This window comes from Tasmannia lanceolata, unplaced genomic scaffold (assembly GCF_043159265.1).
Source record: "Tasmannia lanceolata isolate RefF3 unplaced genomic scaffold, GAP_Taslan_0.1 ptg000012l, whole genome shotgun sequence".
In the NCBI taxonomy this organism is placed as follows: domain Eukaryota; kingdom Viridiplantae; phylum Streptophyta; class Magnoliopsida; order Canellales; family Winteraceae; genus Tasmannia; species Tasmannia lanceolata.
The window spans coordinates 45,774,071-45,788,752 of record NW_027518689.1 but is presented as its reverse complement, the minus strand read 5'-3'; the positions used below and the strand labels follow the sequence as shown (position 1 = coordinate 45,788,752).

At 37.5% G+C, this 14,682-nt stretch overlaps 2 protein-coding genes across 2 annotated transcripts; both read right to left on the bottom strand.

Moving 5' to 3' along the window:
- Positions 1–1,937: 1,937 nt before the first annotated feature.
- LOC143888360 (uncharacterized) lies at positions 1,938–3,511 on the bottom strand. Its single transcript, XM_077392751.1, is given in 2 exon segments — positions 1,938–2,344; positions 2,347–3,511. Coding segments are annotated over 2 exon segments (1,140 nt in total). The 5' UTR covers positions 3,243–3,511; the 3' UTR covers positions 1,938–2,100.
- A 3,212-nt stretch (positions 3,512–6,723) lies between these two features.
- On the bottom strand, positions 6,724–7,329 carry LOC143888863 (uncharacterized). Its single transcript, XM_077393252.1, has one exon. The coding sequence runs from the start codon at positions 7,327–7,329 to the stop codon at positions 6,724–6,726; it is 606 nt and encodes a 201-aa protein (XP_077249367.1).
- Positions 7,330–14,682: the final 7,353 nt, after the last annotated feature.

Here is a 14,682-nt window from a genome sequence, read left to right as displayed (position 1 = left end):
TGATCGGGTGTGATGAGGACCGTTGGATTATGTCCCATCTACCCAACGGTCAAGAGCCCAAAGGGTGCAATATTCACCATGGATGGTTGATCTAGCGGTTACGGGGTTGGAGGGGTTTTTACACAAGCAAACATATCAAGACCGTAGTGGGACGCGATCTAACGGTCAGAAATAAACCCGCTATGGAAAGGTGCAATGTAGGGGTGCATTTCATACAGAAGAGTCACCAGAGACTCTATAAAAACAGCAGAAAACGCCCATTACAGACAGAATTCAAAAATCCTTTTTGGCAAACCCAAACTGTTGATTCCAGAAACAATTTTCAATCTCTTACACTCTTTTATTCTCCTCCAAAGTCTTGTTTTTACTATTTTAGAAATCTTTTCAAGTGTTCTGTCTTATTGCAGAAACGGACACTTGCGTCTCAAATACTTGAAAAATCCAAGGGTGATTCGAGCTTGGTTCTGTTTAGTGCAGAATGTCGTCAAGCAATCGGTTAGGAACTAGGCTTCATTGTATCTTGGAGGCGAGCTCGTGGTCCCCTGTGCACACTACTGGTGGGGGCGAATATCGTCTTAAGGAAAGCGTTTATGCGCCTTGAAGCATCTTCTTACGTATCATTTCTGTTCTACATCCACTTATCAAATTTCTCCTATAGAAGGCGAGCCTTGACCCCGGTTTTGTAATGCTTCCCCCCCTCTTATGATAGATTTAGGATTAAACAGCCAGGAAAGGAGACCATGTTTAATATGGAGGTAGAGTTGTTTCAGCTGTTAGCAAGTTGATCCTCTATTTAAAAGTCATAAACAACTAGGAGAACCAATTAATTTTCCTACAAATGATGAAAATCCAAAGGGAAATGTTATTGCCACCCACGTATTTTGGTACTGGATGAATTAATAAAAGAACTCTAAATACAGAAGACGAGAAAAATTAAATAAAGGAGATACATGGAAAGAACCAAAATAAAAGGGTGGCAATAACTAACACTGAAACCAAAATAGCAACACAAATTGCAATCCACTTTCTTTTTTTCATTAATTTTCTGGATTTGTTTCTAAAACAATTCTAGAAATATATCGCTAACTTTGAACACTTGTTAATTTCTATGAAAGTGATCAAGATACCACTAATTTAGGGCCAAATTTAACATTAAAAATTCTTTTGTAGAATGGGCAGACCAGTACAAGAATGGTGAACATACTATATTCGCAATATGCATCAGACAATTGGCTGATATGGTATATATAGTATGCACATATATAGGCAACGTTCTAAGACATGATAAAAAAAAAAAAAATCAACAATCCTCATGTCAGAATGGCAATACAGGAGGGTGTCAAAAAAAAAAAAAAAAAAGAAAACTGACTAACTAAAATTCAGCAATCCTCATGTTAGAATAGCAGTAAAGGTGTAAAAAAAAAACTGACTACTGTGATAGCAAAAAGAATGTAATGAAGTTGATGAAGACATGAAATCAATCAAACGACATATATGATGCAGGTGACCGCTTTTTAAAAACAGGATACAGAGCTCTTTCTTGTCTTTGGAGTTCCCTTTAACCCATTAACTATCAAACAGATGGTATATTTCAATCAGTAAGAGAAACATCATTAAACAAGTTAAGAATTCAGAATTACCTCCAACTCTGTCAATCGGTAAGAGAAGAGTTTAAATCACTAGCCATGAGAAACACACAGAGCTTTTCTCCCTACACGACAATGGAGCTTGATTGAACGGAATCCCCTGAAATTTTGCAGGCTTCATGTCGTGTTGTGCTTTGCCAGTCATATCAAAATATATTTTGAAAGTCTTCCAAAATGGGTTTCTATTGCTACATTTAGCCAGGCAAGTGAAATTAAGTGGAGTCCAGACCACACAAGCTGAATGACTGATCAACAGTCAACTGCAATCGCCAACACAGCTTCCAGCACAAATAAGCTCAAACAAAATAAGCATTACCACCAAAATTAATGGTACTTACAAAATAAATGGAATAATACAAAATTGTTGGTATTATTCAAAAAAATGTATGTCTTGGCAACATTTTGAAAACATTTAACAATTTCTGAATCCCACCCTATTCTTCACACCCAAACTCTAATCCAACAACTCCATCTTCCATTGGTATACCCTCAAAAGTTCAGGATATCTGTCCAGATTCTTGATCACAAATTTCTCCAAGAATTCCTTCTCAGTCAGTTTCAACACCGTAGCAAGACACAGATCCTTCTTAATCAGACCCTTTGAAATCAGAACTTGCAAAACCAAACATCTTGGGACAATCCTCTTCTCCAAACTAAGCGCGAGAATATTAGGATATTTGGATATGTACGAGAACTTACAATTCATTTTGTTAACAAAGAAATCCATCCCTCTCTGATCTTCTTCACTGATATGACCATATAGGACGGGTACAATTTGAAAGCTGAAAAAATCTCAGCTTCAGACCAACCTAAGCTCCTATAAACATCCCGTTTTCTTTCCCAGTTCAATTTGCTGATCCCTACCATTACACGGACTGCTTCGATAAAGTTCGCTTTATCTGGATTAAAACCCATCTCCTTAACCATAGCAACAATTTCACTAAACCGGCTACCATTTACTATCATTGTTTTGGCATGGCTTGAGATCAGTTTTGAAATCATGGAATTGGGAACACCATGATTTTGCAGGACTAGAACGTTGGGTGCCATTATTTTCACTAGATTGTATTGAAGAATATGTAGTGAGCGTCTAAGAACAAAGATGATGTTCTCGTTCGTATGAATAAGACTTTTAAGGAGATTGAAGGAAGGGATAATATGGTTATTTAAGCTCCTCTTTGGCAGGAATGGATCTAAGGTGAGGAGCTTTGCAAGGTCGGCGCTCGAAAAGCCCAAACTAGTGAAAAACTCAAATTTGGGCTTTAGGACTTTGTCTGGATTGGCTACGAGTAATGATGGGCACTTAGCAATAAGAAGTGTGATGTGGGATTTGGTGAATCCATGGTTTTGGAAGAATGTGAGTGCTGAGTCTGCTTTCTTTGTAGTTTTTAATAGGATTTTTGTGGCAGCTGAAAGAGCTGCGGCTTCAGACAACCCACATGAGTTAATGAGGTAGGATACTGTAACAGATTGTTTAATCGTGGTATTTGAGGTGTGGGAGATGGATTTAAGACATGGGTTTTGAAGAAAATAGACATGTGTTCTTGAATCTTTAGTACTGAAATGAAGAAGTTTTGTGCACAAATAACGAAACATTAAGAACAAAGGGGTTAGTAATGATATAACTTACAGGTTCGAGAATATAGGATAGGAAGGTTTGATTTGATCTGGGCTTTAGGTATTTTATTCAATCATCCCCTCGTTCTGTTGGATCCTTGCTCAAGATTGAGAATGAAAGATGGGAAAGTAAAACCCTAATTCCTGGCTTTTGGAATTGAAAAGCAAAACCCTATTCTTGTAGCTGTTATGCATGCGAGTTGCAACCGGAGAAATGTCGAGTCTGTACCCTTACCAGCCTCATCTAAATGTGTCAAATCTATTGGCCATCGAACAATCTTAGCCGTCTATGTAATCTATAATCATCCATAGCGATACGGAAATTGATATCTCCACTCCCTTCTTTCAGTAACGTCCCTTCAATCTTTTCACTCATCTAATTGACATGCCTGGCCCGCCCTGGGTATGCTACTAACCTGTATTCTTGCATGTCTACATTTTTTTCAAGGAAAATATGGGTGCATGAAACTATGGGGCCCAATTTTTCAATGATCCAAACCGTTTATCAGTTAGGCCCTGCTCTATATGGCCCATGTACAAAAAAACTGCTCTGATCGGACAATCTTAACGAAGGTTTAAAATTTCGATTTCAGTACCGGTTTCAGACCTTGAAATTTTGAAATTTCAGTCAAAATCTGGTACAAAACCCGAAATTAATATTTTATTCAATATTAAATTTCGGCCGAAATCTACGAAATTTATGTCAAAATTTTAAATTAATATTAAAAAAAACATATTTTTTGAGGAAAATTTCCGAAAAACCGAAATTTCGGCCGAAATAAATGACCGTTTCGGTTTTGGGTGAATTCGGTGTCGGTCTCCACCGAAATCCGAAATCCGAGTCCGAAATTTCGGATTTCGGTCGAAATTTAAAACCACGATCCTAACCTTCCAATTTGTGGCTGTCAATAGAGATGATTGCCTCTCAATTGTCTCAATTTGTATTTAACACCTACAAATTGGATGGTTAGAATTATCCATGAAAATGGTTTTTAATATATGGTCCATCAACAGCAAAAGGCCTAACAGATAAATAGTTTAGATCATTTGTATTGAACAAATGGTCCCCCTTTATCCACACTCCATTACGCCCTCTTTTAGTTTTTCTTTATTTCAGACAACATAACACTGCTTTTCTCTTTCTTTCTTTTATTTTATTTTTTCTTTTCTTTTATTTTCTCTATCGCCATGCAGTTCCTCGGGTATGCAACAAAACAAAACCCCGAGAGAGGCTTTGTATCTAGGGAAAATAAATTTATGAAAGATAATATTATCTATGGAAAAAATATTCCATAGAAAAAAATTCCAATTTATCTTGTATCATGCAAAAGGTGTTATTTCTACTATTAGTTACATAGGATTTGCTAGGGACCATCGCAGTAAGGCAATTCTCGGAACTGCTGTTGCATGAGAGCAGGAAACCGCCGTTCCGAGAAATGCCTTCTGTGATAGTAGTCTCTAGCAAATCCCTAGTTACATACATAGCAAAACAGTGTTTTTTAAAAGTGTTTTGTAGGTTCACAGTTTAATACTCAGTTTAAAACTTTTACAGCCAAAAAAGAAATCCATTTTTTCTGTAAAATGTTTAAAACACGTATTTATTAAATGCGTGAGTCCTACACTAACAAAGTGTTGAACAAGAATTGGCCATCAAAACATGTTATAAATGTAGAATTTTTTGTATGGTAGAATGGCCGAGATTGTCCGATCCCTTGTGATTTCTGTGTATTCCACAAGATAAAAGTCTCAATCGGTGTACAAATAGTACTTGCATTGTAGAGCTCTTAAGATTTTATTCACTGAATAAGGCATTATGGACTTATTGGCAGTGCAAATGGCCGTCTACGGAGGTACAATCATCAACCCAACTTGGTAATCAGACCTGAAAAAAACTTTCTAAGTAATAGGGCAATATATCCCTCATGCGCTGGTTGTAAAACAGCATGGAACAACAATTGAAAATGTGGTGCTGTTAAATACTTTGTGGTGTGTGTGTGTGTGTGTGTGAGAGAGAGAGAGAGAGAGAGAGGGAGAGAGAGCATCTAAACTTTATTTGAGAATATATCCATATTGCAGTGGGGAACAAGAATCTCACTGATTATCTATCTCTCTGCATTTTTTAGGCACAATGTGTCCTAGTCTTCCCTTTTATCATCCATTGTTCTTCATGTGCGTATGTCCCCGTTAGTTTGTTGTCGGTAGGTAGCTTAACTAAATTTCAAAAAAAAAAAAGAGTAAATTTCTTCAAAAAAAAAAGAAGAAGTTAACTAAATTTCTTCAATGTTCAAAATCCTTTTTTATCATCTGTTTCATGCATTTTAGGACTCCTAGATAAAGAAGATGATTGGTGGATGGCTTTACTCTGGATCACAGTCTTGTTGGTGGTGTTTACCTCCATTCATTTTTATCTCATTTTGGCATAGTTAGCTTGGCCATCCAACCTTGAGTAGTTTAAGATTATTTTCTATATTAAAATTTGTGTCTGCTTTAATGTCTAAAGCTTGTGAGTTGGGAAGTATCAAAGTTTCTTTTTACTCTAGAAGAGAATTATTTTATTTTTTTTTGCAACTGCTCATCAAGACATTTGATTCTTTTTTTATGGGAGCAATGCTCAACCCAATTGATATTCCATCAATTACATAAGTTTTTCAACATAAGAAATCCCCCATAAAGATGGATTCTAACCCTTTAAATAAAAGAAAACCATAGAAAATTCGTTCAACCTTCTCCACTAGTTAACTTAGGGACTTACATAACATTAATTGCATTGGAACTCACTAATTTTGACTGTTTTCAGAACCTACAGACACAGTCCACTAAAACTGCCATAACTTTCTAACCATTGTGCCAATTTTCCAGCATAAATACTTGTCGGAAAGATCTCAAAGAGACCTTCAACTTTTCAGTTTACCATTTTCCATGATTCTTCCATTTAATAGCCCAAAAACTTGGTTGAAAACCGGTCAGAAGCTTTAATGCGGGAATGCACCTTGGAACTCCACCAAAACCACTTAGGCATGACGTGGCTGCCATATTGGCCCTGCATCAGCTTTACTACCTACATGAGAATGAAGCATAATTTATTGGGTTCCCTTAACATTTTGCAGGCCTCCTGTTGTGTAGTCCTTTTCCTACAGACGAATGGTTTAAATTGATGTAAGACATCAACACATGCAAAAATATGTTTTGTTAAGTCTTCTAAAATGTGTTTCTGTTGCTACATGTAGCCAAAAAAATTAAGTGGAGTCAGACCACGTAAGCTGAATGACGAATCAACAATCAACCGAAATCTCCAACATAGCCTCCACCACAATAAGCTCAAACAAAATAAGCATTACCACCAAAATTAATGGTACTCAAAACAAATGGCCTAACACAAAATTGCTGGTAATATTCAGAAAAATATATGTCTTGCCAACATTTGAAAACATTTAAGAATTTCTGAATCCCACCCCATTCTTCACACCTGATCTCTACTCCAACAACTCCTGCATTGGTATACGTTCAGAAGTTTAGGAAATCTATCTAGATTCTTGATCACAAATCTCTTCAAGAATTCCTTCTCATTCGGTATCAACACCCCAGCAAGGCACAAATCCTTCTTAATCAGACCCTTTGAAATCAAAACTTGCAAAACCGAACATCTTGGAATAAGCCTCTTCTCCAAACTAAGCACTAGAATATTAGGATATTTGGATATGTACGAGGGCTTACAATTCATTTTTTTAACAAAGAAATCCATCCATCTCCTAATCTTCTTCTCTGATAGGACCATATAGTTTGGAAACATTTTGAAAGCTGAAAACATCTCAGCTTCATACCAACCTAAGTTCCGATAAACCTCCAATTTTTCTTCCCAGTTCAATTTGGTCATCCCTGACATTACACGGACTGCTTCGATAAATTTAACTTTATCTGGATTGAAACCCATCTCCTTAACCATAGCAACAATTTCACAAAACCGACTACTATTTACCATCATTGTTCTGGCTTGGCCTGAGATCAGTTTCGAAATCATGGAATTGGGAACACCGTGATTTTGCAGGACTGCAACTTTGGGTACCATTATTTTCTCTAGATTGTATTGAAGAATATGTAGTGAGCGTCTAAGAACAGAGATGATGTTCTCGTTCGTATAAAGAAGACTTTTGAGGAAATTTAAGGAAGGGATAATATGGTTATTTAAGCTCCTTTTTAACAAGATTGGATCTAAGGTGAGGAGCTCTGCAAGGTCGATGCTCGAAAAGCCCAAACTAGTGAAAAACTCAAATTTGGGCTTTAGGGTTTTTGTCTGGATTGGCTAAGAGTAACGATGGGCACTTAGTGATGAGATGTGTGATGTGGGATTTGGTGAATCCATGGTTTTGGAAGAATGTGAGTGCTGAGTCTGCTTTCTTTGTGGTCTTCAATTTGATTTTTGTAGCAGCTGAAAGAGCTGCTGCTTCAGACAACCCACATGAGTTAATGAGGTATGATACTGTAAAAGATTGTTTAATCGTGGTATTTGAGGTGTGGGAGATGGATTTAAGACATGGGTTTTGAAGAAAATAGTCATGTGTTCTTGAATCTTTAGTACTAAAATGGAGAAGTTTTGTTTTAGAAATAACGAAACATTGACACCAATAAGAAGAAAGGGGTTGGTAATGATATAACTTACAGGTTCGATTTGATCTGGGTTTTAGGTATTTTATTCAATCATCCCCTCGTTGTGTTGGATCCTTGCTCAAGATTGAGAATGAGAGAAGGGAGAGTAAAACCCTAATTCCAGTCGTTGAGAAAGATTGGAAACCCAATTCTTGTAGCTGTTACGCATGCGAGTTGCAACAGGAGAAATGTCTCCACTCCCTTGTTTCAGTAACGGCACTTAAATCTTTCCACTAATCTAATTGCCATGCCTGGGTAGTGGGTATGTTTCTATCTTGCATGTTTATATTTTTTTCAAGGAAAATATGAGTGCATGAATGAAAGTACGGGGCACAATTTTTCAATGATCCAAACCGTTTATCAGTTACGCCCTGCTATATATATGAGGAAAGTGTTTCTACTCGGCCGAGTAGAAAAGCTTATCTACTCCTCCCTTTAAAAAGTACAGTGGGCCCACACATTGTGGATGATCCAAAGCATTCATTTGATAGGTCTTATCATAGATAGGGTGTGCCCAAAAAATCAGCACCAAAGGGTCATCCTAGCCCTTCGTTTTGTTGGGCCTTGTAGAAACAAAATGGACGCATATCTATGATAAGACCTATCAAATGAATGCTTTGGATCATCCACAATGTGTGGGCCCACTGTACTTTTTAAAGGGAGGAGTAGATAAGCTTTTCTACTCGGCCGAGTAGAAACACTTTCCTCATATATATATATATATATATATATATATATATATATATATATATAGGCCATGTACAAAGAAACTATTTCGATCGGACAATCCTAACCATAGAATTTGTGGCTGTGAATAGAGATGATTGCATAGTCACAATGTATGTGTATTTAACACCTACAGATTGATGGTTATGAAAATGGTTTTTAATATATGGTCCATCCACAGCAAGGACTAACAGATAAATAGTTTGATCATTTGTATTGAACAAATGGTCCCACTCTTTGAAGACGGCACTCTCTCCCACAGCCCCTGCCCTGTTTCTTTTTAGCTTTTCTTCATTTCAGACAACATGACACCACCTCTCTCTCTCCCTCCCTCTCTCTCTCTCTCTCTCTCTCTCTCTCTCTCTCTCTCTCTTGTCTTTTTCTGTTCTTTTATTTTCTTTATCGCCATGCAACAAAACAAGCCCCGAGAGAGGCTTTGTATCTAGGGAAAATAAATTTATGAAAAATAATATTACCTATGGAAAAAATATTCCATAGAAAAAAATTCCAAATTTATCTTGTATCATGCAAAAGGTGCCATTTCTCCTATGATTTGCTAGGGACCATCGCAGTAAGGCAATTCTCTGAACGGCTGTTGCCTGAGAGCGTGCAACAGCCGTTCCGAGAAATGCCTTCTGTGATGGTCCCTAGCAAATTCCTAGTTACATACATAATTAGCGAAACAGTGTCTTGTAGGTTCACCGTTTAGTACTCCGTTTATAACTATAAACTTTTACAGCTGAAAAAGAAATCACGCATTAAATGCATAAGTCCTAGACTATCAAAATGTTGAACAGCAATTGGCCATCAAAACATGTTATAAATGTAGATTTTTTTGTATGGTAGAATGGCCGAGATTGTCCGATCCCTTGTGGTTTCTGTGTAGTCCACAAGATAAAAGTTTCGATCGTGTACAAATACTACTTGCATTGTAGAGCTAGTGACACACGACCTCTCTAACCCTTCTTCTCAAAGCCTCACAAGTTCTCTAACTCTTCTTTTAGACCCTTTCTTGCCTTTATGTATTTACAACATACCCCACTTAAATACCAAATGGAAACCACCCCAAGAAAGAAACAAGAAAGCAAAAGAAATACAACAAAGTGGTGGCTATTATACACTACCATTTCAACACATCTTAGTTACCCAATCAACTATCGATTTATAATACAAAAGGGGAGTGATAAATCGACTCCCCATGTCTCTTTCTCTCTCCTCTGGGTTAGAGGAGAGATTGACACATGGGGAGTCGATTTATCATTTTGGGGGGTCGATTTATCACTGCCCTAAAAATATTGTCCAGTAAAAATGTATGATAAATTTGCTCCCTTTTTCTACTAGGGACACCCACTTCTTGACAGGTTTCACACATTTACCATCAAACAAAAACTATAGACAACATTCAATGAGCAAAGATGCAGTATTCTGACAGCTAGTAATGTCTAACTAATGCCATTTCATCAACATGTTGGTTAAATAGATCAAGGTCTGGTTCATCATACACACCATGTGACCCTATGGCCATTTGTCCAATCAATGGGGACCCTGAAATGTTGTTTCCACCCACCTATATTAGCATTGGATGACTTAAGAACTCTAAATAAAGAAGACGAGAAAAAATTAAATAAAGGAGATGGTGCTTTCCATCCAACTCAACTCAACTAAGCCTTTGTTCCAAATTGTTGGGGGGTTCCACGTGAAAGCAATTAATCCCACATTGGATAAGTGAGTGGATGTGGATGGGCTTAAAAGGATTCGGGTACCCTCCCCTTAACGGCTAGCTTTTGGGGGCGAGTTCTACCCGGGTCCCAACAAGTGGTATCGGAGCTAGGGCGTTGTAACCCCAGCGTGCCTCTGAGGACGAAAAAACCCATCGGGAAAGAATCTCGGTAACCCCGGTATGCCTCCGAGGTTGGAAAAATCCGTCGGGGAAGATCTCATAGTTCTCACGTTGCCTTCGAGTGGAGGGGTGAGATTGTCCACAGTGCTTCCACGTGGAGGGGGAGATTGTTGGCGGGTTCCAAGTGAAAGCAATTAATCCCACATCGGATAAGTGGGTGGATGTGGATGGGCTTAAAAGGATTCGGCCACCCTCCCCTTAACGGGTAGCTTTTGAGGCCAAGTTCTACCCGGGTCCCAACAAGTTTGGGACAAAGGCTTAGATGAGTTGAGTTAGATGGAAAGCACCAAAATAAATGGGTGGAAATACCAAACACCGAAACCAAAATAGCAACACAAATTGCATCCACTTCCCTTTTTTCATTTTCCATTAATTTTCTGGATTGTTTTTTTAAGAAAATCTCGAAATATATGGATTATTTTTTAGCAATTAACAGTTTCTATGAAAATGATCAACATACCACTAATTTAGTGTCAAATTTAACTTCACAGTTCTTTTGCACAAAGGGCAGACCAGTACAACCATGGTGAACTATATCCGCAATATGCATTAAACATTTAGCTGATATGGTAAATATAGTATGCATATATTTAGATTACATTCCAAGACCGATGAAAATAAAAAACAGCAATCCTCACGTCAGAATAGCAATACAGGATGGTGTCAGAAAATAAAAAAGAGTAACAATTGTGATAGCAAAAAGAATGTAACTATGTTGATTAAGACATGAAATCAATCAAAGCCACATATATGCAGGTGACCACTTTTTAAAAACAGCATTTGGATCTCTTTCTTGTCTTCGGAGTTCCCTTTAGCCCATTAACTATCAAACCCATTAAACAAGTTAAGAATTCAGGATTACCTCCAACTCTGTCATTCAATTACCATGGAGAAGAGTTTGAATCACCGTTATGAGAACCCCAATCACCAACCAAACAACTCCATCTTGCTTTGGTATACCCTTAAAAGTTTAGGAACTCTCTCTAGATTCTTGATCAAAAATTTCTCCAAGAATTTCTTCTCATTCACTCTCAACACCCTGGCAAGATACAAATCCGTCTTAATCAGACCCTTTGACATCAGAACTTGCAAAACCAAACATCTTGGAATAATCCTCTTTTCCAAACAAAGCGAGAGAATATTAGGATATTTGGATATGTCTGAGGACTCACAGTTCATTTTGCTAACAAAGAAATCCATCCCTCTCCGAATCTTCTGCTCTGATATCATTCATATATGCCGGATGCATTTTGAAAGCTAAAAAAATCTCATCTTCAGACCAACCTAAGCTCCTTAAAACCCCCACTTTTCCTTCCCAGTTTAATTTGCTTATCCCTGACATTACACTGACCGCTATGATAAAGTTCGCTTTAAGAGGATTGAAATCCATCTCCTTAACCATAGCAACAATTTCCCTAAACAGACTATTATCTAGCTTCATCGTTCTGGCATGGTTTGAGATCAGTTTCGAAATCATAGAATTGAACACCGTGATTTTGGGAAGACTGCAACGTTGGGTTCCATTACTTCCTCTAGATTGCATTGAAGAATATGTGGTTTGTGTCTAACAACAAAGATGATGTTGCCATTGGTACGAAGAAGATTTTTGATGAAATTGAAGGAAGGAATAATTTGGTTATTTAAGTTCCTTTTTAACAGGTGTGGGTATGAAGTGAAGAGCTTTGCAAGGTCGAGGCTCGAAAAGCCCAAACTACTGAAAACCTCAAATTTGGGCTTTAGTGTTTTGTCCGGATTGGCTAAGAGTAACAAACTTGTTTCGTTCAAATTTGTAATGAGTTTGGATGATATTTTAGGGATCAAAAGGTTTTGAGCCCGAAATTCTTCCACTTTTTGTGCCTACAATAAACCATAATTCTACCATTCGGGGAGTGCTGAAACTTCCCGGTTATCATTCTTAAGATACAATATCACAAGGATACGTATTATCCCTCCAGACATGGATTCATCATTAGGACCATCATCGCGCCAAACCACCATTAGTTTGAACTTAGAAAAATGGGGTTTCTACAGATGCCCCTCTTTGGGGGCAGAGGATGCCAAACATAAGAATACCAAAGTAAAAGAGACAACAACATTTTGATAAGATAGGACTGAGATTTGTGATGTTGGATTGGGTGAATCCATGGTTTTGGAAGAAAGTGAGTGCCGAGTCTGGTTTCTTCCGATAGCCCACATGAGTTTATGAGATAGGATACTGTAAAAGATTGTTGAATCATGGTGTTTGAGTTGTGGGAAATGGATTTCAGACATTGGTTTTGAAAATAGTCATGGGTTCTTGAATCTTTAGTACTAAGATGGAGAATTTTTCTGCAAAGATAACGAGACATTGGCGCCCAAAAGAACAAAAAAGTAGTAGTAAAGATTGAACTTACGAGTTCATAATGTAGGAAGACTAGAACTGATCCGGGTTATTTGTCTTTTTTTTCAATTGACCTCCTCTTTCAATTGGATGCATGATGGAGATCGAGAGAATGAAATGGGAATGTAAAACCTAATGCCTTTGTAGTTGAGAGATATCTATCTATATATATAAGTAAAGCTGAATGTGGGAAGCTGAGGCTGCGCCATGTGTCACCCCCACTGCATTCCGAAATTTAAACGCATTAAGGGGATGTGGCACACCGTTTCACACGTAACCTTAATAACGAAATTTAAAAACCTGTTAAGGGGATGTGGCACCCGGAATTTAAAACGCCTAAAATCAAGGAATGAAAAAATCGCCAAAAATCAAGGATTGATTAAAATAATATCTCTCCACACATTAAATCTCCTAAAATAGTAAAATACGCTTCTTATTTTGGATTTGAAAAAAAAAGGCTAAAATCAAGGAATGGAAATATTGCCTAAAATTAAGGGTCTATACACAGAACTGGCATGTATATTTTTCTCTCTCTTAAAAGAGACGATACATAGAAGTTGCGTGTATAGATTAGATACACGTTATATTTATGGAGAGTAATGCCTATTGGACTTCTATGAATAGATACACACGAAATTAAAAAACAAAATTGCAATTCTATATATAGAGAGAGGGTTATAGATAGTTTTTTAGAATACTAATTTTTCTGCGCCCCGTGCATCACACGGGACTGCAACTAGTTGAAAAGAAAAACCCTATTCTTTGCTCGATGGAGAAATGCAACTCTCTTAACTTACAATCCTCATTACATGTGTCCCTTGATTTGGTGGGGGCCAGGGAGCCGCCGGACAATCCTAACCATCCGATTAATGATGTAAAGTATGATATCTGCACGCCCTTGTTTCAATAGTGGCACTCCAATCTTTTAAAAGTATAAGTAGAGAAAATTGCTATTTTTAAAAGTATACTTTCCAGGTATCCACATAATTCGGAACTTTCCACCTTTGCATGATACTTATCAGGTCCACTAATCTAGTCCCAGATCAACAAAATTTCAAAACTCATTCCTATTTATCTGAGCGTATATCTTTTTAAACAAAACCTTGCTTTATTATCTTTAAAAATTATTTTTTCAATGGCTACTTTTCAAGATATTAATCAAAGGCTGAGGATCATACCGAACAAGAGGCAATGAATAGATCACTGTCCGATCATAATCTTTAGTAGTGCTCTACTAGATCATCGATTGCGGTGATCACCATTAACTACAATAAGTAGTGGACCAGATTGGTTCCCCAAAATAAAAAAAACCATGAACCACATGGTTCTTCTAAACTAAAACAACAATCCAAATTCTTCTTCCAATTCACAAACAAGGTGTTTTTTCTATTATTATATACACTATATAGGGCTGTCCAAGTGAATTCAGGCAGTGCCAATATCAGCTCCCGGCCTCATTTGTACAAAAAAAGGAAGCATTAGATTCATCAAACAACTATTTATAATGGGAAATGATATTCCAATACCCACCCACGCACCCCCCCACACAACGGTTTCTGTGAGAATGGTTCACTGGTTGAGGATAAATTCACCCCCTTTAATGTTTTTATTTGCCTTTAACTTAACGAATAACGTTAAAGGGGGGGGGGGGGATTTTATCCGTCACGAGAGTGTGGGGGGTGCGGAGGGGATATCATTCCCCTTTATAACATTGTGACACACTATTGGCCCATTGTACAAATGCTACATGCATATGTTGATTAGCCAAA